The sequence below is a fragment of the Colletotrichum godetiae genome, assembly GCF_030913485.1.
Source record: "Colletotrichum godetiae strain CBS 193.32 chromosome Unknown BDP55scaffold_42, whole genome shotgun sequence".
Lineage (NCBI taxonomy): Eukaryota > Fungi > Ascomycota > Sordariomycetes > Glomerellales > Glomerellaceae > Colletotrichum > Colletotrichum godetiae.
In genome coordinates, this window is record NW_026851290.1 from 267,538 (window position 1) to 294,227 (window position 26,690).

The 26,690-nt window shown below is 55.0% G+C and overlaps 9 protein-coding genes across 9 annotated transcripts; 5 read left to right on the forward strand and 4 right to left on the reverse strand.

The window, feature by feature from the left end:
- Nucleotides 1-15: 15 nt before the first annotated feature.
- Nucleotides 16-4,316, reverse strand: BDP55DRAFT_674721 (uncharacterized protein). The gene is made up of 2 exons (XM_060575677.1): nt 3,806-4,316; nt 16-3,686 (listed from the first exon to the last, which is right to left on the reverse strand). The coding sequence occupies exons 1-2, from the start codon at nt 3,859-3,861 to the stop codon at nt 332-334; spliced, it is 3,411 nt and encodes a 1,136-aa protein (XP_060425971.1). The 5' UTR covers nt 3,862-4,316; the 3' UTR covers nt 16-331.
- Nucleotides 4,317-6,035: 1,719 nt separating this feature from the next.
- On the forward strand, nt 6,036-7,824 carry BDP55DRAFT_282261 (SNARE domain-containing protein). Its single transcript, XM_060566482.1, has 7 exons — nt 6,036-6,423; nt 6,494-6,768; nt 6,831-7,064; nt 7,122-7,227; nt 7,304-7,353; nt 7,437-7,468; nt 7,528-7,824. Exons 1-7 carry the CDS (start codon nt 6,186-6,188, stop codon nt 7,550-7,552), a joined length of 960 nt encoding a protein of 319 aa, XP_060425972.1. The 5' UTR covers nt 6,036-6,185; the 3' UTR covers nt 7,553-7,824.
- A 1,206-nt stretch (nt 7,825-9,030) lies between these two features.
- BDP55DRAFT_559398 (aldo/keto reductase) lies at nt 9,031-10,103 on the forward strand (the record flags this gene model as incomplete). Its single annotated transcript, XM_060569898.1, has 3 exons — nt 9,031-9,088; nt 9,167-9,441; nt 9,498-10,103. The coding sequence occupies 3 exons, from the start codon at nt 9,031-9,033 to the stop codon at nt 10,101-10,103; spliced, it is 939 nt and encodes a 312-aa protein (XP_060425973.1).
- Nucleotides 10,104-10,406: 303 nt separating this feature from the next.
- On the reverse strand, nt 10,407-11,978 carry BDP55DRAFT_282353 (alcohol dehydrogenase GroES-like domain-containing protein). The gene is made up of 4 exons (XM_060566483.1): nt 11,736-11,978; nt 11,294-11,664; nt 10,810-11,215; nt 10,407-10,720 (listed from the first exon to the last, which is right to left on the reverse strand). Exons 1-4 carry the CDS (start codon nt 11,790-11,792, stop codon nt 10,418-10,420), a joined length of 1,137 nt encoding a protein of 378 aa, XP_060425974.1. The 5' UTR covers nt 11,793-11,978; the 3' UTR covers nt 10,407-10,417.
- A 2,218-nt stretch (nt 11,979-14,196) lies between these two features.
- Nucleotides 14,197-15,055, forward strand: BDP55DRAFT_731857 (2-deoxy-D-gluconate 3-dehydrogenase; the record flags this gene model as incomplete). The annotated part of the gene is made up of 2 exons (XM_060579874.1): nt 14,197-14,532; nt 14,609-15,055. The coding sequence occupies 2 exons, from the start codon at nt 14,197-14,199 to the stop codon at nt 15,053-15,055; spliced, it is 783 nt and encodes a 260-aa protein (XP_060425975.1).
- A 2-nt stretch (nt 15,056-15,057) lies between these two features.
- On the reverse strand, nt 15,058-17,087 carry BDP55DRAFT_282434 (Alpha/Beta hydrolase protein). Its single transcript, XM_060566484.1, has 6 exons — nt 16,992-17,087; nt 16,597-16,867; nt 16,465-16,539; nt 15,662-16,410; nt 15,470-15,602; nt 15,058-15,411 (listed from the first exon to the last, which is right to left on the reverse strand). The coding sequence occupies exons 2-6, from the start codon at nt 16,723-16,725 to the stop codon at nt 15,247-15,249; spliced, it is 1,251 nt and encodes a 416-aa protein (XP_060425976.1). The 5' UTR covers nt 16,726-16,867; nt 16,992-17,087; the 3' UTR covers nt 15,058-15,246.
- A 1,437-nt stretch (nt 17,088-18,524) lies between these two features.
- BDP55DRAFT_559518 (acetyltransferase) lies at nt 18,525-19,114 on the reverse strand (the record flags this gene model as incomplete). The annotated part of the gene is made up of 2 exons (XM_060569906.1): nt 18,525-18,768; nt 18,834-19,114. The coding sequence occupies 2 exons, from the start codon at nt 19,112-19,114 to the stop codon at nt 18,525-18,527; spliced, it is 525 nt and encodes a 174-aa protein (XP_060425977.1).
- An 839-nt stretch (nt 19,115-19,953) lies between these two features.
- On the forward strand, nt 19,954-22,176 carry BDP55DRAFT_635392 (uncharacterized protein; the record flags this gene model as incomplete). Its single annotated transcript, XM_060572773.1, has 7 exons — nt 19,954-20,127; nt 20,330-20,618; nt 20,671-20,869; nt 20,954-21,059; nt 21,256-21,371; nt 21,540-21,555; nt 21,880-22,176. 7 exons carry the CDS (start codon nt 19,954-19,956, stop codon nt 22,174-22,176), a joined length of 1,197 nt encoding a protein of 398 aa, XP_060425978.1.
- An 823-nt stretch (nt 22,177-22,999) lies between these two features.
- On the forward strand, nt 23,000-26,488 carry BDP55DRAFT_731860 (lipase; the record flags this gene model as incomplete). Its single annotated transcript, XM_060579875.1, has 1 exon — nt 23,000-26,488. The coding sequence occupies one exon, from the start codon at nt 23,000-23,002 to the stop codon at nt 26,486-26,488; it is 3,489 nt and encodes a 1,162-aa protein (XP_060425979.1).
- Between the last annotated feature and the right edge of the window lie 202 nt (nt 26,489-26,690).

Genomic DNA, 26,690 nt, shown 5'->3' on the forward strand with positions numbered 1-26,690 from the left:
ACGCAATTAGAGATGATTCACCATATAAGATGCCATGTGGGACTTTAGAGTGTCCGAGATCACCACAGGGGTTACATGATGGTGCAGTAGTAGAGAAAAAGTTTCGTAGCATTCCTTAATCATACAGTCCCGTCATTCTGGCCAGAAAGGGAGACACATAACTCATAAGTGATTACCAAGGGGGAAAAAGTGAGGAAGAAGAGCGAAGAAGAAAAAAAGCAATGGGAAAACGTGGTTGCTCGGGACAGATCAGACTGTCGATCCCTCCCAACAACCAGACTAGAAAGAATGCATGCCCTGTGTGATGTGATGATCCCAGTTGATAGGAATGTTAAAGAAATACCTTGTCCCCAGTGCCACGGAGTTTGTTCTTTCCCTTGCTCAATAGACCTTTACCCGCCTTGCCAGCCGCAAGCAATAGTCCCTTGCCCTTCGCCCCAACTTGACCGCTCGAATGCTTGAAATCACTTGAAGGCGAATGAGACGAACCAGTGGGAGCACTTCCCGCAGGAGGTCGACCCGAAGCTCCCGCCGCGAGGTTAGGGTTGCTTGCGTTGAGGTACTGCTGGTAGTAAGGCTGCTGAGAAGCCGGCTGAGAGGTTGTTGGCGACGACTGTGTTGGACCAGAGCCAGGAGCGCCAGCTCCAAATGATGCAGTTGCATTGGCGTGCTCAGGATGCTGGGCCTTTAAGGTTTCCAACCAGTTGTTCAGTCCCGAATCCATCGACGCGAATTGTGAGCGCGTCTCATTGTACTTTTGGATCCTGTCTTTCGAGTTTGAAAGATCCATGATCTCTTTGAATGTCGCAATCTTGACAGGCTGCGTCGACTGGCGTTGAGGAGCAGCAGGAGATGCAGGCGGCTGGCCGGCCTCGGATGACTCTGCCTCTGGCTCAGGCTCGGGTTGAACCTGGGCCAGGGCAGGATGATCGCCGGGCGGTGGGCTAGGTGAGACGGGATTTGATGAGACCCGAGCCATTGACTTTTCTTCCGCGAGCGACAGTCGGCGGGTGGGTGCAGCCGACGTAGTGTTTTTATCGGCCGTGACTGACACGGGTGACGGCGGTTCGATCACTTCGGAGTCCATGCGATCTCTCGGCGCCGAACTAACCTGCGACACTTGATGAGACATCGCGCCCGCGTCTTGCGGCACGCTAATATGCCCATCGTCCAACCCAGTAGCGAGCGGCGTACGTTCGGAGTCGCTGGCTACGTCTGACTGTGCAGCCTGCACCTCATGATCGCCTTGTTTAGGAGGCAGACTGGCTTCGCCGGCATCGCCAAGTTGGGGATGAGACTCGGCGAGGGGATCTTTAGCATCAGAGGCCTTTGGTGTAACCTGCTCCCCTCCTGCTTCCCATGAAAAGCGTCGACCAAGCGTGGAAGCCTTGTCCATGGCGTCTTTGCGAGGGCTCAAAGGAGGAACGTCAGAGATATCTTTGTTGGGGGTAAGCGCCCTCTCTTGCTCTAGCTGTTGTGACGGCAAGCTGGGTACATCGGGTTTGTCGTCGCCTGCAGTCCAATAGTCGTCGTAGACGCTGTCGAGATAGGTGCTTTCACGAGTACCGCTGACGTCGACGGCGGGGCTGAGCGACTGGTGGTTATTGAAGTTGTTCAGTTCGTGGCTTGTAGGGCGGACGGGACTGAGGCTGCGCATGATCTCTTCTCTCAACTTATCGCTCTCCTTGACAGGGGATGGGTCGGCAATGGTGCTCATGGTGGACTCGCGCTGCAGCCTCTCTGGCGCCGCAAAATCCAATGACGAGCTGCCTGATTCGCGAGGGTTCAAAGGAGCCGAAGTCTCCAGGTCGGCATCCTGGTCAACACGACCCTCCATCTGAGCGGCCCGTTCCGAAGCTTCGGGGATGGAAACAGGTATGGATACCGTATCCTTCACGGTAGCTACCCCGCTGCCGCCAAACTTGTCGTCTTCGTTATCGGTAATGGGGGAAACTTCGCCAGGATCCACGCTGAGAATGGGCTTCCGGTCGGCAGTAGCAGCGGGCGTCGCAACGGCGGAAGTGGTCTGAGAATCGGCAATGGAGCGTGTTTCGGTGACCCAGCCTCCAGGAATAGACGGCCGAGTAGTTTGCGAAGGCAGACGAGATCTGCTGGATTCCTCCAAGGCTGGTGGTGTTTGGGATGGTGAACGCGACCTTTCTCTGCTGACTGGTTGAGATGCAGGCAACGATGAGTTGGTTGGCTGCGGAGTCGTGCTGATGATGGGAAGTGGAGACGTCACATCACCGGAGGTTGCAGCAGCAGGAGGTATATCCACAGCTGGCGCTTTCTCTGCCGTGGAGGCGGGTTCGGAAGGTTGCTTCTGGATCTGGGATGGCAGAGTCGGCATCGGAGGCGCTTCGTGAGCATACTTGTCTGGGTTCGAGAAGAAGTCGTCTCCGAAAAGGGACATGCGTGCCAGGTCGGGCAGTCGAGGGCTCGTGGAGTAGCGGCGGTTCTGGTCGGATTCTTCAGCAGTTGGGCGCTGCAACTGCGGTTCCGGCACACCCAAGTTGCTCTCCAGCATGCCTCCTGGAGGACTCAGTCGGCCCCGGTCTACGCCTTGGGCCTGAGGTTGTGCCAGAAGCCCGTCGAAACCGTACTCGCTCTTCCTCTCCGCGACCGGTGCCAGAATAGGTTGTCTTGTGGCATTATCAACAACATCCAGTCCTTCGCCTTTATCCAAACTACGGCGCGTCGTCTGCTGCTCACCAGCATCGACTACCGGAATTGTCGGGTTGGTAGCCGACACTGACGATTCACTCCTAGGGCCAGTAGCACTGTCCATGCTTGGCCTTCCCGATTCCGTCAAGCCACCCTCCTTTTCCTTACTGTCGTCCATCCGGCGATAGATATCCGACGGTCGAATAAAGTGCGCTGCTGTGGTGTTGGACGGAGTGCCCGGCGATTTGACATTGGAGGGGGACGCTGATCGTTGCTCCATCCATGGACGCTGCGTGGAGCTCGACCGAGAACCGGAAGCCTGGCGATCACGGTCTTGCTGTCCCATGCTGCTCTTACGAGGAGGGAAGCGGGCGGCTTGGGTTTGCGCTGGGGCCGGTGAAGTCCGTCTGCTTCCTACAGGAGGGGATGGAGTGCCCCTGGCATATTCTGGGCGACCAGCGAACGGAGCTGCAACGGGCGCTGGAGCTGGTGCTGGGCTCATCCGTGAAGGCAGGCCAGCGCTGGCAGGTGGAGGTGATGACACGACCGGTTCTTGGGGAGCCCTTTCGGGAGCAGCGTCCACTGAGGCCCGCCCTGACACGGTCGGAGGCGGCTTCAGGTCGTCGACCACAGGTTGCTGCACCACGGGAGGTGCAGGCTTTGCCGAGTTCTGGATCTGCAGAGGCGGAAGTCCGGCAGTGGGCCGATGGCTAGAGGTCGGTCTGGCTTCATTCACTGTCGGCTGCGCCGGTCGCACTGAGGGCGCAGGCTCGGCTGGCTGGGGAGCTGGAGCCGGAGCTGGCGGCTGGTGCGACGGGAGAGCTGCATTTGTTGACTGGCCGGCTTGACGGTAGCCCGTGGGCTTCAGCGGCGGCACGGGAACGGGATCGTCGGCTTCGTCTTCAAAGTCGTTTCCCCAGTCATCGCCATCGTAGTTCTGAGTCTTGGCCTCGACCCATTTCTTGGTCTTGGTTCTCTTTACATTGGTCTTATAGGAGGCACTCGTTGGGGTATCCGGGCTTCTACAGACAGAATTGTGTGGTCAGTACCATTCTACAGAGGAGACAAAGCCTAGTTGTGGTGTGTTTGTGTGGAAGCAAGCCAAGTGAAGCTGACGGGTGGAAGAAATCGAATCACTCACAACGGCGAGTTAGAATGAGGGGCCCTGAAGCCGTAATTATACGACGAGCCGTCCATAGCGTCGTTCGTTTATGTGATGGTTTCGAAACCGTCTACTGCTTCATTGCTTGAATTCTCCGACTACGATTGAGGACGTTCCAAGCTTCACCGATAACTCGGAATTGGGTATCGCGAAGCGCGCGGGTTGCGGGTTGCGGTTGGTTTCCCGATGGGATTAGGCGGGTTGGCCAGAAACGTTGCGACGCTGGCTCCAGGTGCGGACCTTCGGATGGGATAAGGAGCACGAAAGTGAGCTCCGAGTTGATAACGACGACGAAAATTGGAAAGAAAACAGGCGCGTCCCAAAAAGGCCAAGAAATCGTCACGTTCTGGCACGGCACAGAGACAGGAACTGGGCTGATAATGATGAAGGTCGGCAGTCTGACAAGGCCAGAATCTCGCTGGAGACGAGCGACCTGATGGGCGACGGGGAACCCAAAGAAAGACGGGATGATAATTTGGGGGCTTGGGAACTTGGGAAGTCGGGGGGGACGTGGCTTGGGGCGGGCTACGCAAGGACAGAAGGTACATGTGCTATGGTGGCGAAGAAGGCGACAGCTGATGTACATCGAGTCGTACCCTTTGATGAGGTAGCAGCGCGACCCAGTCCCAGCCCGCGCGATACGGTGCCTCGCCCTCATTGTCTATGGGGGCTGTCGTGCCATCGACCAGAGAGATGACTGCCTGCCTCTGGCTTTTTTGTTTCTGCCTTCTCGGTGCGGGAACATCTCATCAGCTGGGCTGCACAGTTCATGCCGGGGCCATCCCAGCGTTGTTGCATTGGTATGTCAATCATCAGCAACGCAAAGGCGGGAAACTACTTTGACCACCAGTGCCACCCTTGAAGGACAGACCCGTTGGACGTGCTGAAAAAGAGGGGAACGAGCTGGGGGTGTTTTCCAATGGAAGCTCGAGGATGCCGCCGACTGGATCACGAAGAGCAGGGATGTTTCGTAAACGGCCGCCTGGTCGAGTCTGCTGTGGCTTGAGCCTTGGAAGTTCTTGCCTGAGTGCGTAGGTAACGGTCTCCTACGTCTTGGATGGACTCGTATGCCTTGTGAGAGAGCAGGTTGCGTATGCAAGAGACTCGGACACAAGGCAAAGTTTCGTCACTGCGGTTTTGGTGTGTAAGTGACGCGAGTGTTACAATTGGAGTTGCGCTTCGTTTGAAGCTGATTGATTCAAAAACTTGAAAACTATACATCAGAGATGCTGTGGAACACAGTCAGCCGGCCCCCATTTGCTTCGGCTGGGCTGAGTGCGTCTCAAAACGCTGCTGCGAGTTACTAAGGTGCACCCTCTTTCTGTAAGTGACAACAACCCACCGCTCGCTTCTTGGACATGAAGTTGCAAGTACAAGTCAAAGGCACATCAATAAAGTAAAACTTTGCAGTCTTCACCTCGCATATTAAGATGTCTGAGGGACCTTTGCAAAAGATGCTTCCTCTATGGCAACAGGCACATGCATCTAACTCCATCATATGCCTGGAGGCACGAGTAAGGTAAAGGCGCCTGGTATCGGCTGGAGTCTGCAGCGCGGGCTCACCCGGAGATTCCCATAGGCAGGTACAGAGAGAGGTACATCAGAATAGGTGATGGTTGGAAGTGTCAGAGGTACCTCTCAGTGTCTGAGAAAAGGTACATGTATGCAGGTAACGAGGCGTGCCATAATTAGATGTGGCGGTGCATGCACAACTCTGCACCAGGCCACGAGCCACATCTTGGAGAGCTCCCAACGCTGGCGCTTGCACAACGGCACAGTTCAGGCCCAGGGATTTGTTCCCGAAGGGATGGGCGGAGGACAGGTTGAAGTTCCAGGGCTTCCATTTGAGAGATGGATGTATCGGACACCCTGGCCCCGTCACTCCGGCAGAACCAGTCACTGCAGCGCTGCACCCTTTCCTTCACCAATGATTCTGCACTTGGACCTAGACGCCCCGGACATAGAACTCGGCCACGACGCTCGTTTGCCTCAACTAACAACTATACATCTCGACTTTTTCGATTTCTCGATAATTCTGTCGCCCTATCGACGACTTTAGAATCCGGACGCAGTATTCGACTCATCTTTCTGTCTATACCCAACGCTCGCGCGCATTGTACAATAGCCTTTCTTTGCCAGCCGCAGCCACTGCCACGCTCCCAAACGTGCCTGTCCGTCAATTTGACACAGCTCATTTCCCATCCCTGACCATCCACCTCAATCGCCAAACCCAGCTCGACGACAACTTTCCCGCATTTCAAGGAACCCCTCAACGATCCCGAACGCGCTGGCCGCCACGCCCCCAGAAAATCATAGTCTACAGTTCAAAGTCGCCCCCGTCTTATACGCTATTTCCACCATGGCGGTCGCATCGATACAGGACCGAACCGCCGAGTTCAAATCGGTTCTCGCTCAAGCGCAACGTCGACAGGCTTCCAGCAAGGTCGGCGCTCAACGACGATCACTCCTCACCGACTCCCAGAAAGCCGCCAGCGATGGCGACTCACGACCCCGGCGTTCCGAGTTTGCGCGCCAGGCGGCGCAAATCGGGAGAGGAATCTCGGGCACAATGGCAAAGTTGGAGAAGCTGGCAACATGTATGCGTTTGGACCCCAAGGGATGTTCCGCAATGATGACGGCCTGGCGCTGACAAGATCATTTACACAGTGGCGCGGCGCAGGACCTTGTTTGACGACCGGCCAGTCGAGATCAACGAGCTCACATACATCATCAAGCAAGATCTGAGCGCTCTGAACCAGCAGATTGGAGGCCTGCAGGTCCTAACGAAGCAGCAACATCCAAAGGCCGATCAAGAGGGAGAACACAACAAGAATGTCGTCTTTATGCTGCAAGGCAAGCTGACGGACGTGTCGGCCAACTTCAAGGATGTCCTAGAGGAGAGAACCAAGAACATCCAGGCCTCGAGATCTAGGACAGACAACGTGCGCTCCAATCCTGGTGTCCGACGAGATGTACTTGTGCTAATGTGGATATGCGTTTGTAGTTCATCTCGAGCGTCTCACAACACACGCAACCACCCCTTCAACAATCAGCATCGCCGCTGTATGGAACGCCCCAACGAGGGACGCCCTCGCCAGGCGCAGATCTGCTGTCGCTGAATCCGCCAGGAGACCAGCAGCTTCTCATGATGGAAGAGGCGCAACCGCAAAACACGTATATCCAGGAGAGAGGTGCTGCTATTGAAAGCATCGAATCCACCATTGCGGAGCTCGGATCTGTAAGTTTTGCGATTTGACACGATTCTGGGATGTCGTGGGCTGACGGGAGGACACAGATTTTTGGTCAGCTGGCGACAATGGTTTCGGAGCAGAGCGAGATGATCCAGCGCATCGACGCAAACACGGAAGACGTTGTCGACAACGTGCAAGGAGCGCAAAGAGGTAAGTTCCGCAGGCTCCGTGCTACAGTGACACAGTGAGACAGGCGTCCGCATGGTATCTAACTCTTTGATTGTAGAACTTCTCAAGTACTGGGGCCGTGTTTCCAGCAACAGATGGCTCATTGCTGTATGTCTGCCCCCTCGTCGTCGTCGTTTATGGGCAGTCCGATGCGACGAATATTGTTCACGCTAACTGACAAAATTGGGTAGAAAATGTTTGGCGTACTCATGATTTTCTTCCTGTATGTTCCCATATTAGCCTCGCCAAAGATCGGGAATTCGTTACTGACCAACCTTACAGACTTTGGGTCCTCATTGCCGGTTAGCAGTGTGCGACGGCCACGAGGGCGACGAACGGCGGTTCGAAGGGTTAGGGCGGAATTCAAACTCTTCATTCAACAGGAGATGGATGGCGTTGAGTTGTGTAATATCAGTACCCTTCAGTTGTACCATGACATTGACGCTGGGACGGTGGACGCGGACTACGGGGGACGCGGACGCGGACGCAGCGCAGCTATAGAGCTTTCTTCCTTGCATACATCTAGATCTATTAATCACAAAAGAGGTTAACTTCGGCGAAGCATTTGGCGGGCGGCTGTGTCCCCACGAAATAAGTACCTTGGCTCGTGTTACCTTTGGGCCATTGAGCCGGGACGTCAGCGCCAGCATGTGTGGATGAACGTGGGGGCGGAGGAGCATGGCGAACAGAAGTACAGGATACCTGCGAATCGGTAGAGTTGGGGAACTTGCCAACTAACGTCAGGAACCCCGGTTTGAAGTGCCTCAGACTCTTAGTACGGTAAGGTAATTGGGAGGAGAGGGAGGGACGGACGGGGCCAGAGTAATGCGGCCAAGCGCCCGGACCTCGGGCTTGGTTCCGGGAACTTTGCCCGCACTTGAACCCGTCCAGCCCCCCCCGCCGGAAACCGGCCGCTATGGGAACAAGACCAAAAAAAAGAAAGAAAAAAAAAAGGCTCCCCACGCTTTTGTTACTAACACGACACCAAGCAAAACCCAGTGCCAAGTTTGGCATTTCCCATGACTCGGCCCAACAGAACCCGAGAGCTGCTCCGACGACCCAGAGAATTAATCCATAAATGGTAACACTGAGCCCACCAATTAGAGAGGGACTCCGTATAAGCTGTTGTAGTTTTTTACTGTTGTACTGTGCACTATTACCCCGTACGGTTTACGGGGTTTCTAGCAGTGACTTGACAAACCGGGGAAATCCACACGAAAGAGGGACAGCCCGGGCAGCTCTTGTCCTTCCCCGCCGGCGAGCTTTGCTCGGGAAAAGCTGAGGAGTGAGGACCAGAGAGGAGGGAGCGTCACAGGTGACAAGCAAATCGAGATCTGCGCAGCCTAGGAACTATGTAATAATGTATCTTTTCTGGCCGGTGAAAGAGGGAGTGTGGAGGAAAAGTTGGAAAGGGATGCAAAGGCGGCATGGATTCGCGACGCATCGTCGAGCATTTACCCGGCCATTTCTGATCGCGACACATCACCCTGATAGTCTCTCCTTGGCCTTTTTCGTTGCTCTCTTCGTCGATATATATACCGAGATCACACACCCACCTCCTCCCGTCCCTTTCTTATCCCGTGTGACGTTTCCCCCCTCTTCCCATTGAACTTTTTTTCTTTTCCCTCTCTTACTCCCGAGTAAAAGAGTTGTATGCTTGTTTTACTCTCCAGAACACTCTCCCACATCAAATTACCCCGCCCCCGCATTCACATCCAGGAGTTGTCGCAACAACAATATCGCCAACCCCTCACTAGACATCACATCCACTCTTCAACAATCAAGATGGCTTCCCAGACTTTCAAGTTGAACTCGGGATACGAGATCCCCGCCGTCGCCCTCGGTATGTGAACCGCCCTCACTCAAACTCCTACTTCTCAGTGAGAAACCCACAACTAACGTTATCGTCCACCCAAAAAAGGCACCTGGCAATCCGCCCCCGGCGAAGTCACAAAGGCCGTCTCCTACTCCCTCTCAGTAGGCTACAAGGCCATTGACGGCGCCTACTGCTACGCCAACGAAGATGAAGTCGGCGCCGGCCTCAAGGAGGCCTTTGCCAACGGCGTCAAGCGTGAGGACATCTTTGTCATCACCAAGCTGTGGGCCACCTACACCATTGGCGACGACAAGGTCAAGGAGGGCCTGGAGAAGAGCTTGAAGAGCCTGGGTCTCGACTACGTCGACCTCTTCCTCGTCGTATGTTTCTCTCTGCCTTGTCCTACCATGTCCAGCAAGTACTTATAAAACAACAGCACTGGCCCGTCGCAATGAACCCCAACGGCAACCACGACAGATTCCCCACCAAGCCCGACGGCTCCCGCGACATCATCCACAGCCACTCCCACGTCGAGACCTGGAAATCCGTCGAGAAGCTCCTCGACACGGGCAAAGTCCGCTCCATCGGCGTCTGCAACTACAGCGTCAAATACCTCGACGAGCTCCTCCCGGAAGCCAAGGTCGTCCCCGCCGTCAACCAGATCGAGAACCACCCCTCCCTGCCCCAGCAGGAGATCGTCGACTACTGCCAGGCCAAGGGCATCCACATCATGGCCTACAGCCCCCTCGGCTCCACGGGCGGTCCCTTGTTGACGGCGGCGCCCGTCGTCAAGATTGCCGAGAAGCGCGGCGTCAGCGCCGGTACCGTCTTGTTGAGCTACCACGTTGCGCGCGGCAGCACCGTGATTGCCAAGTCTGTGACGGAGAGCCGGATCAAGTCCAACTTGGAGATTGTCAAGCTGGACGAGGAAGATTTGAAAGAGCTGAAGGCGTATTCTGATGATTTGACGGCCAAGAAGGAGTTGAAGCGGTACGTGTACCCGCCGTTTGGTATCGACTTTGGGTTCCCCGATAAGTCGTAGATTTTGTCCATTCTGCCGTATAAATAGAGCGAAAGAAATAGAAATGATTTGAAGCGTACTTGTGTTCACAGCGAAAGTGTCGGTGCTTGTTGTGGAGGAATTTGTCCAAATAATGGGTGATGTGAGGCACTTCTTTGCGTTGGGTGTTCGTCGTCCTCTCATTATCCATGATATTCTCCACATCCCAACTGTCTTAATGGGATGCTCCAAAACTTCACATCATTCATCACATCACCAGTCCCCTCAAAAACAACCTTTCCCAAATTTCAACTTAATAATCACTTTTTATTGAAATTCCGCTAAAACGACTTCATCTAATTCGACGTATCCACCAAAACCTTGAGCACCAGATTCCCGCTCTCATCCTTCACCTTGGCCGCCATATCGAACGCGTCCTTGATGGTGCTCAGCCCCTTGTACCGGTGCGTAAACAGCTTCTCGAGCGCGGGCAGGCCCTTTGGTTTCGTGGCGATGAGGTCAATCGCCTTGGGGTACGTGTTGGCGTACCGGAACACGCCGACAAAGTCGACCTCGCGCAGCGCCGCCGCCGAGATGGGCAGCGTCTGGATCGGGGTGCCCATGCCGATGATGAGGATCTTGCCGCCTGGGCGGGTGGACTGAAGGAGTTGAAGTCAGCACATGCTGTGTGTAAGAAGAAAAAGGATGGAACGGTTCAGAAAACAAGAAGGAGAAAAAAAAACCCCACAAAGATGGCAGTCTGCATGCACGTCTCGACACCAGTACACTCATACGTCGCATTCACCTCGCCCACCGCCGCGCCCCCAACCTCGGCCTTCTTCACCAGCTCCGCGACGCTCTGCGCGTACGCGAGCTTGTCCTCGATCGTCTGCGGGCGCTCGGCGGGGACCACGACGCCCGCGTCCGCGAAGCCGTTGTCGAGCGCGAACTGTACGCGGTCCGCCTGGATGTCGGCGATGACGACGCGCTGCTGGTCGGCCTTGCTGACGGCGGCGCAGAGGAGGCCTACGGCGCCGGCGCCGAAGACGAGGACGGTGGAGTTGCTGGGGAGGTTGCCGCGGTCGCGGGCGTGCATTGCGACGGAGAGGGGTTCGGCGAGGGCGCCGAATTCGAGGGAGACTTCTGAGGGGAGTCTAAGGTTTTTGAGGTCAGTCTACTTTTTGATTTGCGCTTGAGAGCTACGAGAGGGTTTTGCGCCGGGAATTTCTTACTTGTGACACCACTTGGCCGGGTGGTTCACCAGCTCCTGGAGGGTACCCTGAGCATGCGGGAACGCCTTTGCCGAGCTGCGGAACTTCATGCCCTTGCAGATGTTGTAGCGGCCCGCGGCGCAGAGCTCGCAGGCCTCACACGGCTGGCCGACCTCGAGGGCGACGTGGTCGCCGACGGCGAGGTTGGAGACGTCTGAAGCGACGGCGGTGACGACGCCGCTGGACTCGTGGCCGAGGGTCAAGGGTTCCCGCACGAGGATGTCGCCGTTGCGGAAGTGGTTGTAGTAGTGCAGGTCGGAGCCGCAGAGGCCGGTGGCCTTTACGGCGACTTGGACTTCGCCTGGCGCGAGGGCGGGGAGTTGTCTTTGTTCCTGTCGCTCTTCGTCAGATCTTGCCATGGTGCGTCTGGGGCTCCCAGCGCTAAAGAATAATATTAACTTACGATCTTGAGGTCTCTCGCGCCGTGGAGGACGGAGGTCTGGACTTGGACACTTGACATGGTGGGCTATGTACTCTTACTGCTGTGCGAGGTGTAGTGGGGATTCAGAGAGAGGAAAGAAGAGCTACGATGGTATTGTGAAAGGGGTGGTATGTAAGTTGCGAAAGTGATTCCAAGTGTCCGGAAGCTGCGAGAAAGCGGGCAGGCCAGGCAGTTATGAGTATGCTTTACTTTTTGGTCAAGAGCAGAGCAGAGCCAAAGGTACGTATGGCTAAACACAAGTCCGATATCGACGGATCGGAAAACGCGACTTAAGTCAAGCTACTGGGGTTGGACGCGAATCGGCGGAGGCGTGTGATGCAAAACGGAAATGCGGGTTACGAGAGAGACTTGGTCGGTGGGGGGAAAGCTACCAAGTCAACCGACGAAGCTGCTAGTTAACACGATCTATAGCCGAGTAAGGAATTTCCAACTCGGCTCGAGTACAAGTACGCCGAAATGTCCATCTCAATGGACTCAGCCCCCAGCCTCCAAAGCTACTGGAACCTAGAGAGTCGTGCGCGAGCTTCAAGATTACTGCCGGTGCTGGCCAGTGTATCCAGTACCTTGTACGACATGGTGACACTTGCGACACTTGGACAGTGCTGGAAAGAGGGGGAAGACTAATCATACGGATACCCTCGAGGGAGAGAGCATTGTTGGACGCGGTTCGTGTGGAGTTGTGGAGAGGCAACCGGTCGACATGACTAGGTAACTTGGACAGTTCAAGTTTGAGCTTGCCGGAAAGAATGCCGCGTCCGCCTCAAAAGACGAGGCGCATCGTGGATTGGTTCAATGGTGGATGTTGCGGGATGGGAAATCTTGATGGCAACGACGGGAGTGGAGGGGGGCGGGTGTGGAAAGAGGGGGAGGGGCAATCCCAATTGCCCAATTGCCCAGTTCCAGTCTCTCAGTCTCTTCCTTTGATACCCGCGGGTTATGGATACTTTTGTTACTCAACTCATACAAAGTGGAAGTTCAAGTTGACCCCCATCCAATATGGGCAATACACGCCGAAAAGTCAGAGGGGATCCGTCGCGGGGGCTGGAGAAAACGGCCGCGGAGGCCAAACACGGCAATTCTGTCCTAAGGCGAGGAAGGACCTGGACCTGGGCTTCCTTTGTACTGTACGTATCTTTCCCCTACAGTTGTATAAGGTACACCAGGAAAAGCTAAGAAAAGGAACAGTTACAGCTAGGCCATCCCTTCGAGTAAGGTTCGATTGGTAAGACAGCCCGAGAGCAATCGAGAATTGACAATTACAGCGTCGGTGATTCGCAGAAGACTCGGGTTCTGTCCTATTCTCATGCTCTAGTCTGGGCCAAAGCCATCATTCTCCTCTTCGTCTCTCTTTCCCGTTGTCTTCTTCTCCTCTTCCCCACCCATCGTGACTATTTTTCGTGTCTTCTCCGACGTGCGGGGAGAAGGCCATCGACTAATCCCACTTTACCGTCACCTAGCGTTTTCTTACGTGGGGGTACCAGCTCGAGTCTGCTGGTCCCTTTGCTTTCGCCCCCAAGTCACTTTCGACGCTTCAATGTCAATCAGTCTTGGTCAATTCCATGTTACAGTAGAGATCGCATGCTATACTCGGATTCTTCAGGCATTAACGGCACTTGATTGTATACAAAGGGTTGATTGAAGAAGAAGAAAAAAAAAGATGCTTGAGACCCAAAGTCACGAAAAACGACGTCAGAGAGTCACGGTTGGAGATGTCCCCTGAACCCTTGCAATGGAGGGGTAAAAAAAAAAAGAGTATCGAGTACATCAGGTACCACGGTACAACACACACGAAAATGCCCCGCACCTCACTCCAGCTTGAATCGTGAGACTCCCGCCGCGAATTGCCCCGCGTCGATGACTTTCCATGCCGTGGTGTCAGGTGTACATCTCCTATTTTTACTCACTTTTTTTTTTTTTTTTTTTTTTTTTTGCGTGAGCATGAATGACTTTGGTAACCACCGTCATGGCAGTTTGTCCAAGATCAGGCTCAAGTACGTAGCATAAGAAAGTTATTGGCTTGGGGGAGAATCGGACGCGGTCTTCGTACCGGGGATCGTTCGGTGACTCGAGGTTAGCTTTGCCCAGTCTCAAAAGCTTGTCCGTTTCGCCGGGGGAAAAGAGCACAATACCGTTAACAAGCTTGATGATCTTTTATCCGTGAATTCCCTTAATACCTAGGTAGGTACTGAATTACGAATCGACATGTTGCTCCGACCTCGCCCAATCAATGTCCACTCACCTCAAACACCTCTCCATTCATATAGCTATCCCATCCAGACGCATCTTCCCAAGCTTTTCTTCTCCCACTGCTTCCCCGTTACGATCGTGATACCCTCCCTCACCACACAACCTCACACAGAGTCTTCCTCCACCTCTCTGTCCATCTGTCTGTCCACCGTCCATTGACATCCCCTCCCCCAAAATGGCATCCTCCTTCTTCTCCCTCGAAGGCCAAACAGCCCTTGTAACAGGCTGCACCCGCGGCATCGGCGCCGCCGTAGCCCTAGGCCTCGCCGAGGCCGGCGCAGACGTCCTCCTCGTCCAGCGCGACGAGTCCTCCCAAACCACAAAGCAAGCCATCGAGGAGCTCGGCCGCAAAGCGACAATCTACACCGCCGACCTGTCCTCGCAGGAGAGCGTCGCCGCGCTGGTGCCGAAAGTCCTGAAAGATGGCCACGAGATTCGCATCCTCGTCAACTGTGCGGGCATCCAGAAGAGGCACCCGTGTGAAAAGTTCCCCGATGAGGATTTCAATGCCGTGAGTTTTTTACCTAATATACAGACCGTCTGGACAGCACAGGAAAGAGGACAGCTGCTAACACACCGCAACACAGGTCATGCAAGTCAACCTCACCTCCGTCTTCACCATAACCCGCGACGTAGGAGCCCACATGCTCACCCTGACCCCTCACCCGACCACCGGCCGCAAAGGCAGCGTCATCAACTACGCCTCCCTCCTCACCTTCCAAGGAGGCTTCACCGTCCCCGCCTACGCCGCCTCCAAGGGCGCCGTCGGCCAGCTGACAAAGTCCTTTGCCAACGAGTGGACGTCCAAGGGCATCACGGTGAATGCCATCGCGCCGGGGTACATTGAGACGGAGATGAACACGGCGTTGTTGAACGATAAGGAGCGCCTGGCGAGTATCAGTGCGAGAATCCCGGCTGGGCGGTGGGGTACGCCTGAGGATTTCAAGGGCACATCGGTGTATCTTGCGAGTCGGGCGAGTGGGTATGTGAGTGGGCATGTTTTGGTTGTTGATGGCGGGTGGATGGGACGGTGAAGAGGTTCTGGGAGACGGAAGATACCTAGGTATGGTGAGGGCTGTCAACTGTCTAGATGAGAATAATGAAGAACAAATGACCATTCAAGGATGGGTTGAAAGCCCATTGCCGCGAAACGAATAGTCCAAGTGTCGTGAACCATGCAACATTACTACAGCTTACACGACGGTTCTAATTACATCCACTAGGCCTAGATCTTGCTAGACATGACGCTCTCCATCCAAGGATACACCGACCCGTTGGCCATGGGATATCCCATGTGCAGCGCCCCGGAGAAGAACCTGGCCTCCTTGGGCGTGCCGTACTCGAACAGCATCATGGAGTCCTCTATGGGCATCAGTCCGTCCAAAGTACCCTACATCGGTGTCAGTCACTTACCCCCAACGACGGATTGAATGAGTTCATAAACTTACGTTGATGAGCAGCAGACGCGTCGAGGGCTGCTCAATGATACCAGTCTCCAGCAGTGAAAACTTCTTCTGCACACCCGACTTGTATTCCTCCACGGACTTGTAACCATGCTTCATGGCCATGGCGGGCGTCAACCTGTAGTGAACTCGTCAGCAACTCAGTCCCCACAAGAACTCTGAGAATCTTTTACTCACTGGAACGGATATTCGTGGCCGTCAGCCTTCTCCAGCCACTCGGGGTCAAAGAAATAATGACACCCAGCACCCTGCGCAATCGACCCGATCAGACGGTCGCGGTGCGTATGCGCAATACGAATGGCATAGTATCCTCCCGAACTGAGACCCCAGACCATAACCCGGCTGGTGTCGAACCGGCCATCCGCGGCAATCCAGTCAAGCACGCTGCTCCACAGACGGTCGGGGCTCTCGGGGTCGGCCGAATCGGCGGGGCAGTCGGCCGTGCCGGGGATCTCGACAATGACACTACCCCATCCGCGGGCAAGGAACTCGTCGGAGCGGACAGTGTTGTCAGGACGGTACCCATCGAGACCCGTCATGAGGATTACCACGGGGCTGGGTTTGCTCTCGGATGCGCCCTGAGGCACTCTCACGTACGCCGGGATGGATTTCCAGTCTCCACCCTTGGCGTGGGCGTGTGGGATATCAATCTCGTCAATGGGACAATCCCACGACTGCGCCGCCTTCATGTACGCGCGCTTCTGGGCCTCCCACGCCTTCCACTTGACCTGACAGCTGATTTCCGGGTATGCCGTAATGTAAGGGAACCGCGCGATGCGGTAGACCGTGCAGGCTCTGAGGTATAAGTCGCTTGCTTCCTTCTTGTTGCCGGCCATGATGGCCTCGTCACCCCTGAAGGTCAAAGACTCGGCGATGGGGAAGAAGGCTTCCGTGTAAGCGGTGGAGTTTCCATCATTGATGTTGTTCTTGCCTACTGTTAGACCCTTTTCCCACAATCCATTTCTTCAGAAGCAGCTTACCTTGATCAAGTGTTCGAAAATGGGCTCAAAGTCCTCATACTGCCCATCGTGGAAAGGATAAACGCTCTTGGTGCACTATAGTGAGCCAGTCAGCATGCGTGTCCCCGTCACTGATACTTGTGTCGTGCATACCGGAAACTTCCACTTGGTCTCCCAGAGAGCCTTGATACCCTGGTGATGAGGCATGGTCCTCTCAAAGGCCTCAGTGCCCATCGCCCACTGCCGCTTGCCATCCTGCTCCGGAAGCTTATGCGGCGACATGATTTTATTTTTCTAAGAAACAACCCGAACGGTTCTTTGCTTCGTGAACAGTGGCAATCGACCCTTGGCAACGTGAATCGACTTGACTTTGCTGCTGCTTCGGCGGCGAACAACTTCTCGGCTGGAGGTTTTGCTTAGGACTCTGGTGGTGAGATCAGCATATTGTCGCCCGGCAGACTAATTCTTTGTAGTATAGAACAACAGGTGCTTTCACGCAATTTCAAGCGCATCAATAATAGGGAAGTAACATAGCAATGGTGACTTACTCTGACTGAAGTGAAGCAATTCGCACGCGAACAATGGCAGAATGCAGGTCCTCAATCATGGTGGGAGACAGAGTGCAACGGTGCAGAAGCTAATTTATATAATAATAATGAAATGTACCTTGGATCTGCAGACGCCAGATGGATCCAATGACGACGCGCGCTCGGAGTTCTAAGGGATGGACTTGCAGACTTATGATATAGTTCGGTGGTGCTTTCTTCGGACTTTGGTAGTTGGGGATATCCGTTGTCCGATCGTGAGACGCTTGCGACTGCACCTCAGGAGGGAAAAAAAAGGGGACATGGTGGCCGGCTGTCTTATACGACAGCGCCATGGTCAGCTCCCGTCAGCCATTTGCGACGAAGAGGCGCTTTGGCCACACATGTGAAGGATCCGTGAGGCGTACGAAGCACCCAAAATTGAAAAGCCCTGACTCTGACGTTTTGCCCGAGCTGCCTCACATTGCGGTGCGCCTGGGTGTTTGGAGGGGGAAGCTCCGATGAAGTGCGGAAGAAGCGAGGCGGGTCTCCGTGTGTGCGGTTTCGCCGCAACGATGACGGAGATGGCCGGAGGTTGTACGGCTTGACCACTACCTGGATCCGGTCTCACTCTACTCAATTGCCATAATCCTTTGTCAACTCCCGCGCCACTGCAGACTTACCTAACAAAGCATCCATTGCAGGAGCAACGGGAACAGCATCAACTGCTACGGATACACACTGTTCGAAATGAAGAATGCGAGGGACTAGACGTCAGAGAAACCAAACCGATTTCAGTCAAAGCATGTGAAACGCGGGGGCAGCTTCTCGACGATCCACGATTCAATGGCGGACGATCCGACCGGCCTGCCACGGGCAAGACGGCTAGACCCTTTCCATGCCGTAAGCTTCTGGCGCCGCAGACAGGCTCCCCCTGGATGGCGCTTTGAGAAAGGCCAAAGTATGTCACGAGTGCCAGCCACTCGGGTGCGCACACAGGTTAGCAGTGATCTGAAGGTGACCATAGTAAACGCAGTGGTGCAGTGCAGCCCTTTCTGCGGCCGGACGAGAAATCGTTGGCCTGACGACAGGACACCAAGGAAACAGACATAAGCCACATAGGCGACTGCGGCGTGTGTCAGTGTGTCAGTAGCAAGCTAAAGGCCGGCCAAGTTGGAGACAAGTATGTGATATGCCTGAACATGTCAAGTTTCGAGGTTGATCAAATGATACTAGACGAATCTGAAATGGGGCGGAAGGTCTCAAGTAAGAGGTCTAGTAAAGAATAAGGATGCAGGTGGTTGATGGGTCTATATTCTTCATTATGTCGTTCTTCTGGTCTCCTCGAAAGCGAGCTTGGCGCTCGTCTGATCTAGCATCTGGTATCTCTAGCAACTAGAGCTTCAGTCCTAGTACTCAACATCAGCAGCTCACCGATGCTATTCGAGCCTGTAATGCGAAAGCGAACGGAGTCGAATCCGGGTCCGGACAGCCGAGGCGGTCTGATATGGGACGGGACGACCGTTGTGGGAGAGTCTTGAGGCGATAAACAAAAGGCTACTGGGCCTTACTCTTGTCTCCCTCGTAGTAGTGGGCCATCTCGAGGCCGGCTCTCCTGAAGCCGCACTTGACGTAGAAGCCCTCGTTGGCCTCACTACAGTCAAGGATGCTCTTGTAGCAACCGACCTTGGCTGCGATGAAGTCCAGGGCCTGGATGATGCGCAAGCCAAGCTTCTTGCCCTGCTGGTCCTTTGCAACGGCAATATCTTCGATGTGGCCGACGAGACCAAGGTTGTGGATGCTGTACGGGGGAGCAAAGGTCAGTAGGACTCTTGGAGTACGCGATTGTGGGTGGTTGAAACTGACAACTTGCGCTCGACGATCAAGGCACCCGTTCCAACAACGGTCTTGGTACTTGTGTCTTCAATGACGAGAATGTAGTATCCGTCACTCTTGGACAGCCATTGGTAGCGTTCCGCGAATTGGGCCTCGCCAATGTCACCGACGGTAGTCAAAACACGCAGGCAGTCGAGGAAACCGGTGTTGTAGTCGGATTGACGAAGAGCACGCACGATATAGCCCTCGGGCAGAGCAGCGGCGACGGTAGGGGAGACGAGGTCATCGGTGAAGAGTCCGACTTCGGCCATTGCGACTGCGACTGCGACGACGATACGATTGCGACTACGATACAGGAATTGTTCGGCCGGGATGGATCTATCGGAGCTTCTTCGCCGAGGAAGCGTTGGATGAAGATTGGATTGACTGGCTGGGGAAGGATCGAATTGAGCTGTCGCTAAGGTGCGTTACGCTACGATGGAACGAAAGACAGAGGTGCTCTAGTCGATTGGCTGGCGAAGCTTTCGTTGGGGGAAGCTGCAGAGAACGCGATGCGTTGAGGTGTCAAACTGGAAGGCGAAGCGGTGAAGATGTCGGAGGGAGGGTGCGATGGAGAAAAGAGAGACAGCGTCAGCGTCAGCGTCAGTAGCAGAGCGAGAGAGCAAGAGAAACTGAAGAAGCAGTACCGCGGTGTGGACTGCGTAGTGATGTAGGCGCGATGTTTGCAGAATTACCCTTCCTTATCCGTCGGTCGGAGTGGGCAACCGGCTGCAAGTCAACACCCTACCTTACTGCGTACGAATACCTGGGTGCTGTCTACGTTGCCTACGGATACAGAGCAAGGTACTACGCACCTCAGTGAGGCGACACGACTGCGTCAACCAGGGCAGGGTGCCGGGATGCCAGGGCAGCAACGTAGCAGCAGCAAGCAAGGCATCGCAGATCTGCATCCAGATGGTTAGGTTATTTACATCGTACCTCAGGGGGACCCCTCGTTAAGCCTGTACCTGTAGCTCCTGCGTCCGTAGGTACAGAGTACTACATCTCGCTGCTGGGTAGATATGCAATTAAACCTTTTCTCTTAGCCTCTTCCCGTCAACAACACGGCCTCTCGTCCATCCTTTCCTGAATCCCCAATCCTGTGGTTAAGATGCATTTGAACCGAGATCTATCAGTTGTTCCATCCAATACTTTGTATCTAGGGTATCGAGTTCAGGTCCCAGGAAGGAGTCGAGGCGTGGACCTTGAGCTGTTGCTCCGCCTCTGCATTCCATCAAAATGTGCCATCCCATTGGTCGCTGGTAGAGAGCTGGCCCTAACTGAGGTAAGCTGACGTGCGGTTCCCAGGCCCGTATCCGCCTGCACGGGACGATCTCGAGGCTTTTCTGCGTGTGGCTATTCATAGCATACGGGACAGCCACTTTTAGAGAAAGAGAGAGAGAGAGAGAGAGAGAGAGAGAGTGTGTGTGTGTGTGTCTATGTGTGTGAGTAGAAAACATTACCTCCCACCCTGCGGATGCCTACAGCTTAGGTCCAACCCGCGACCATGGGCAGTGGGAGAGGTAGATGCTGAGAGTGCCGCTGTCCTTACATATCGACCTGCAACCTCGGAATCTCGAGACAATCTTGGCCACACTCGTCCGGGAATTGGGATACCTACTACATCACCTCACATCTTCCCGCCCTTGGGCCTGTCGATCGTCGAAGCAGCAAGGTACTGGGCGCATGTCCGTCCCAACCATCAGGGCCAGCCGCCGGCCGAGGCACAGGGTGAAGCTGCAGTCTGCGGCTCTGCATATTCCGTGGATAGCGGATGTAGATTGTAATGAAGCCACCAAGAGATTATAAACTCAATCGTGCCGCACAGATGTAGGAAAGAAGCAAGGGTCAAGCCACCGAGATACAAATCTACAACAGAATAGTTATGTTTATATCTTCAGGGAAAGGAAAGGTAAAAAGGGGGAAAACACCGTTCCTGCGTGCGATAATTGGAAGGATGCGCCTCAACCGCCTAAACCGCCGCCCACGACGATGGAGGCAACTTTGACCCTCTTCCATAAGCTTATGTAAGGCAAGAAACATGTCTTCGAGACCTTGGCATTCCTCCCATCTGGAATGCCATAATCTTAGTTGGTATTCAACGTCTCCAGTGCATGTGCAAACATGGCAGTGCCCCTCCAGTCCCAGAGACACTTCAGTGACTTTGGACCACTCACGTCACGTCAGAGTTGGATGACGGGCAACCACCCTCATAAGGTACATTGGCTACAAGCTTATCGGTCGGATGGCAAGCGAGAATGAGACGCTAGAATGGAGACGTGCACCTGCTGATAACGAACCTCTGCTCGTGGTCGCAGCCACCAGCTACTACGGAAACTTACTGCCCGTGCTACCTTAACTCGAACTAGTAGACAAGTCGGGAACTGATTAATCGTGTATTCAACATGAACAGCACCGAATACAAGACGAACTGCTTTTGCTGTTGAGTGGAATCTCCCGTGTACCTGTTGTAGAGTTGCGGAGGAGGATGGTGAAAGACGAGCAGCAGGATCCAATTCACTTGTATACGTAAGGTACTTGGCGGCTAGGAACATCTTCGGGTTTACCTGGGCCGTGAAGAAACGCTTTGATACGTACTTATACAGCAACTCACTCTTGCCGTGATATCATTTCCAAAAGGCAAGATGTGAGGGATTGTTTCCAACCATCACAAGCCTCATGCACACATCCACGCAGTCTGAAGCACCCATCGGTATGCTAGGTCGGTAGGCATGACCGATTCGAATCACCACCCACGCTACCATCTTAGCTGTGTGTGTAGCCCCTAACACTAGTCTCGACTTCTCATCGGCTCGGGCAAATCCCCCATCTTCATCCCCCATCATCTCATCTCATCCCGTCTCATCCCATCCCACCCCAGACGCTATCGAGTAGCGCCATACCAGTCAGCCAGACAAGATGGCATGTTATTCCTCCATACAGACACACACACACACCTACACAGACAGACGTACTTTGCCTCCTCTATTGCCCCGAGACTTGAGAGAGGCACACGCACATTCTACTCCGTCCACAGAGACAGAGTCACAGACTACACTACCCCGGGCTGGAGAAACACACCCACACCCACAGAAACCAGGGCCTCGCCATGCCATCCCGTCCCATCCTACCTCACGCCGTCGCCGTCGCCGTCGCGCGCATGAACATCCCCCACAAATTATACCAGAATCACATGCTGCCCATGCTGCCACACTTACTTGCTACCCATCCGTACGGAAACAACCCACAGGCTACTCATGCTCAACGTCCCACTTACTCCTATTGGAGCCCTGGCACAGCGGCTCAACACGTCAACCCGGTCACCTTTGCCTGAGCTCACATTGGGCTAGAGCACCCCAACTGATTTCATTCCACCGCGCATCCACGGCACCCTAAAAACCACCTTACGCGGCGGTACCACTCGCTCACTCACTCACTCACTCACTGTACCGTACCAAACAAAGTGCTCCTCGAAACGCGGGTTCTCGCCTCTCTTTACACAGTACTGTTCCCTTATCACGACCTGGTTCCAGAATTTCGTCATCAGTACAACACAAGAAAACACGGCACCGTCACGCCCGTTGCACTCGGGACGGGACTGTCGGTATAGATGTTGACAGAGCAGGCCGAGGTAGTACACTGAGGCTAGTCTTTTGCCAGATCTACTCTATTCCGGTCGTTCCACAACCTCCTATACGCCTCTGTGTACTTCTGCGCTGCTCTGATCTTCCTACGCGTAGCTGAAGGTGCTTGAATGTTGCCACCACTGGTAGCACGCCTATGTTCCCCCCTTTCAAAACCACCTCGTCTCCTTCATCTCCCTTACCTTTACTACAATTAGTTGTGCTCCGTCCCTCTCCTTATTCTTTACACAAGCCTGTAACTTCTCTGTGTCTCTGAACGCTTCATTACCTGCTTCCGTTTCGCTTCACCATTCCCCTGACTGTACGCTCGACATCCCCTGTTGGAACCGAGCTCAGTCGAGGTCTCGAGTATAACATTGGTGACTGCACATCCCTCATCACTTCAAGTCTAACGTCCGGAACCTTATCCCAACCCCACGTTGTCTGTCACTTGATGACCCGTGCCTCCTGCGCATGCGAGCGCCCACTTCCCGACCTTCACTGGCCTCTGCCCCGGCACACCCATCAGACACCATGGATACGGACGACGACTGGGACGGGGACGGGGACGATCACTCTCACAGTCTGATCCACGTCCCTCTCGACTCTCACCAGGAAGGACGAACTGTGCTACCGAGTCCCATAGCAAAGGCCGTTAGTCTCGCCACTCGCTCAACTTGTTTAGCAATCCGTGTTGGCACCCTCATCAGCTCGTACGGCTTCGATGCTGCCAAATTCACCACTCTATCCAGTCTGGAGCTCAGCAGGGGCATACTCGAGGGAATTCTGAGCAGATCTGGGAGAGATATGCTTGTACGCTCCAACAGCGACCTGGGCAGAGAAGATGCAGAAACTGTCCTGGAGAGGAGCTTGGAGCATTTGCATAGTGCCATGTCTCAAATTGTTTTCTGGACAACGACCGGCTTTCAGATGACGAGTACTACCATCTCCGTCGCTTCAGAGATATCTCAGCTTCTTCTTTCGTCTCTCGATCAGTTCTTTGGCTCAACCGACTCTTCACGTGCCATTGCAAGCATCATTACTCTGATTCGCCGCGAATTTCAGAACCCTGCGACTGGTGTGGAGGGTGAGCGTGTGGGTGTTGTAGATCTGGTCATGGGCTTGTGCGCGTTGGCCTACCTACAGCGCAAGTGTCGACGTTTCCTCGATGAAGAGACCAGACGACTTGGCCATGATGAAATCGTTTGGGATGTCGTCGTACTCAACGACGGGGAGCGGGTCGACATCCACGAAAACAGCCTGTACGGGGTGCACAAAGGCCGCTACAAAAGCAAGGGTCCCGATATCTTGGTTTCTATGCCAGGCGACCAACCAAGTCCTGGTATACTAGCGACCATCGAACGACATGGCGAGAGGGAAACTAGCGAGGACGAAGACGACTACGACCTACCGGAAATCCGTTTGAAGAATCAGATCATGCGGTCCATGCCTGCAGACACGAGCGTCTCTATCTCAACAACGACCTTGACGAGAAAGATGATAACGGTGGACTTTACCGGACCCGAGCCCCCAACTTTGACGCCGCCTCCGGGCGTCGAGGTCGTTGAACGAGAAGTACTACCATCTTCAGAGAGTCCAAAGGAGCAATTGGTGAGGCATCAAGCCTCTGCTGATGTCCCAACCTATCGAGTTGTCTACAGAGTTGACAAGAGCAAACATCGAAACACAACGATCCAAGGCTTCGAGGAGGCGGAAGACAATTCTCGAAAGGTGGAATCACTGGACGACACCGAGGAGTCGGACGGATACGGTCGAAACGACGGAAAGGACGAACCGCCAGCCGTACCACCCAAGAAGGCGCTGACCTCGGCCCCATCCAGTATCTCGAGGCCGGATGTGACATCCAACCCGACCCCTCGCCGAGCAAAGGTTGGCCCTAGTTTCCCCTCGACATCGCCCGGCAGTCGAGTCTCTCAAATCCCGACGCCCAAGCAGAGTCCCGAGAATGCGCCAAACCAAAAGCGACAGCGCGCGCCCCTCGGCCCCTTACCAGTGCGAGCACGTCAGGAGAGTGCCGTCTCCTCTCATGCTGAAGCCACCAAGCCCAAGAGGACGAAAGGAGAGCCCTTGTCAAGCAGCAAACCATCAGAGAAGCCCACGACCGAGAAAAAGGGAGGCATCAGGCAAGCTTTGAAAAGGGGTACCAGCTCAAACATTTCCAACCTTTTTCATCGAGAAGGAACCGGCACTGGCAGTTCGCAGCCCGCGGGGAAACCTAAGCAACCGGCCAAGACTTCTGCAAGAAATGGTACAACACGCACCTCCACCCAGCCCAGCCGTCCGTCCCAGACTCGGGCCATGGGCCCAACTGCTGCCTCCAGCTCACGAGGCCGGGAATACGACAACCCCTCGCCTGTACCTCGCAGCTCCTCGCGAGCCAGTTACATTTCCGTACACGAGCGGCGTCGGGACTCGATTGTGTCCCAAACGGACACCTACTCCTTCCACGCCTTTGACGGATATCGGCCCCAATCTCCGGTATATGGCCGACGTGACGGTGTAGGTGGGCCTAGCATCCCCAAGTCGCGGTCAGAGAAGGACATGAACGATCAAAAGCCGCCATCGCCGATGAAGTCCAGGAGGGCCCGTTCCCACGTCAACACGCCGAGTCTCTACAGCATCGCCAATACCGGCTCTCAGACGTCTCTGGTTCTGTCATCGTACTATCAGAAAAGTGCATACACCGACTCCGAGGCCATTGACACCTTGAGGCGGGCTGGCACAGTGGATGGTGTCTTCCCGGCTTTCCATCTGCTCCGAAACATCACGCGATACATGCGATTCTCCTCGGCGTCATACGGCTCCAACTTTCTTAAGTTCATGGGTATTTCAAAAGACATGCCCCTAATCAAAGCGCTGGACGACACACACCACGAGATCCGCTCCTTTGCGCACCACACAGAGTCCGAATCCACCAGCATCCTCCTCGCCTCCTTCGTCGACGCCCAGGGCGGATCCGACACCACCGGCTCGACCGGCACCGGCGTCCCCTTGGTCCACTACATCTCCCTCGACCACGAATCCAAAGCCGTCGTCCTCGCGTGCCGCGGTACCCTCGGCTTCGAGGACGTCCTGGCCGACATGGCCTGCGACTACGACAACCTCTACTGGCGCGGCAAGTCCTATAAGGTGCACAAGGGCATCCACGCCTCCGCCCGCCGCCTCCTCTACGGCGGCGACGGACGCGTCCTCTACACCCTCAAGGAGGCCCTCGATGAGTTTAGCGACTACGGCCTCGTCCTGTGCGGCCACTCCCTCGGCGGCGGCGTCACGGCGCTACTCGGCACCATGCTCGCCGAGCCCTCATCCTCAGGCACGGGCTTCGTCACGACCTCGGACCCGCACCGCCGCCTCCTTGGCGACGGACGCCTCCTCGACGCAGACACCACGCACGTCTGCCTCCCCTCGGGCCGCCCAATCCACGTCTACGCCTACGGCCCGCCGGGCACAATGTCCCCCGCCCTCCGCAAAGCCACCCGCGGTCTTGTCACCAGCGTCGTCCACGGCTGCGACCTCGTCCCATTCCTCTCCCTCGGCGTCCTGCACGACTTCCAGGCCGTCGCCCTCGCTTTCAAGTCTGACAACCACGAGGCCAAAGTTGAGGTTCGCCAGCGGATATGGCAGGCTTTCCAGTCCGGGCTGGCGGAGAAGTGGTACACCAACAGCAGCTCGCGCTCCTCCTCCATGGCCGCCGCAGACGAGGATAAATGGAGCATCTCGGCGCTGACGACGCTGCGCTCTAGCATGATGAGCCTAAAGCTGCTGCCGCCGGGTGAGGTGTTTATCGTGGAGAGTCAGCGGGTGCTGAGGCGCGATGCCTTTCTTGTTTCGGACGAGGAGTCTATTGGTCGGCCTGCGCAGCGGATAGTGCTCAAGTACGTGCGGGACGTTGAGTCGCGCTTCAGGGAGGTGCGGTTCGGTACGAGTATGTTGATTGATCACAGCCCGGCCAAGTATGAAGAGGCGTTGAATAAGTTGCGTTTTGGAGTTGTTGAAAGTTGAGAAGCAAGCAGTATGGGGCGTATTTTCTTTCCTCTGGATAAGAGGAGAACACACAAACATGATGAGCACAACACCCCCTTTTAATTTCCTTTGTCACGGACACAACGTTCCAATCTAACACAATATACCCCCCAAATCCCCGAATGTGAGATAATTATATGCTCTATCCAAATCTTGAGTTGCTGTTTTAGCCCGGTTCATG

What these genes read in the sequence shown, in the direction of transcription:
- BDP55DRAFT_674721 (XM_060575677.1), bottom strand. Translation starts at nt 3,861, where the DNA reads ATGGACGGCTCGTCGTATAATTACGGCTTCAGGGCCCCTCATTCTAAC. An exon ending in CCTCATTCTAACTCGCCGTT is followed by an intron (nt 3,687 to 3,805) that starts GTGAGTGATTCG and finishes TTCTGTCTGTAG; the next exon opens with AAGCCCGGATACCCCAACGA.
- BDP55DRAFT_282261 (XM_060566482.1), top strand. Translation starts at nt 6,186, where the DNA reads ATGGCGGTCGCATCGATACAGGACCGAACCGCCGAGTTCAAATCGGTT. An exon ending in CCATTGCGGAGCTCGGATCT is followed by an intron (nt 7,065 to 7,121) that starts GTAAGTTTTGCG and finishes GGGAGGACACAG; the next exon opens with ATTTTTGGTCAGCTGGCGAC. An exon ending in GCAACAGATGGCTCATTGCT is followed by an intron (nt 7,354 to 7,436) that starts GTATGTCTGCCC and finishes AAAATTGGGTAG; the next exon opens with AAAATGTTTGGCGTACTCAT.
- BDP55DRAFT_282353 (XM_060566483.1), bottom strand. Translation starts at nt 11,792, where the DNA reads ATGTCAAGTGTCCAAGTCCAGACCTCCGTCCTCCACGGCGCGAGAGAC. An exon ending in GCGCGAGAGACCTCAAGATC is followed by an intron (nt 11,665 to 11,735) that starts GTAAGTTAATAT and finishes GAAGAGCGACAG; the next exon opens with GAACAAAGACAACTCCCCGC. An exon ending in CCGGCCAAGTGGTGTCACAA is followed by an intron (nt 11,216 to 11,293) that starts GTAAGAAATTCC and finishes CAAAAACCTTAG; the next exon opens with ACTCCCCTCAGAAGTCTCCC.
- BDP55DRAFT_282434 (XM_060566484.1), bottom strand. Translation starts at nt 16,725, where the DNA reads ATGTCGCCGCATAAGCTTCCGGAGCAGGATGGCAAGCGGCAGTGGGCG. An exon ending in AGACCAAGTGGAAGTTTCCG is followed by an intron (nt 16,540 to 16,596) that starts GTATGCACGACA and finishes GGCTCACTATAG; the next exon opens with TGCACCAAGAGCGTTTATCC. An exon ending in TTTTCGAACACTTGATCAAG is followed by an intron (nt 16,411 to 16,464) that starts GTAAGCTGCTTC and finishes ACAGTAGGCAAG; the next exon opens with AACAACATCAATGATGGAAA.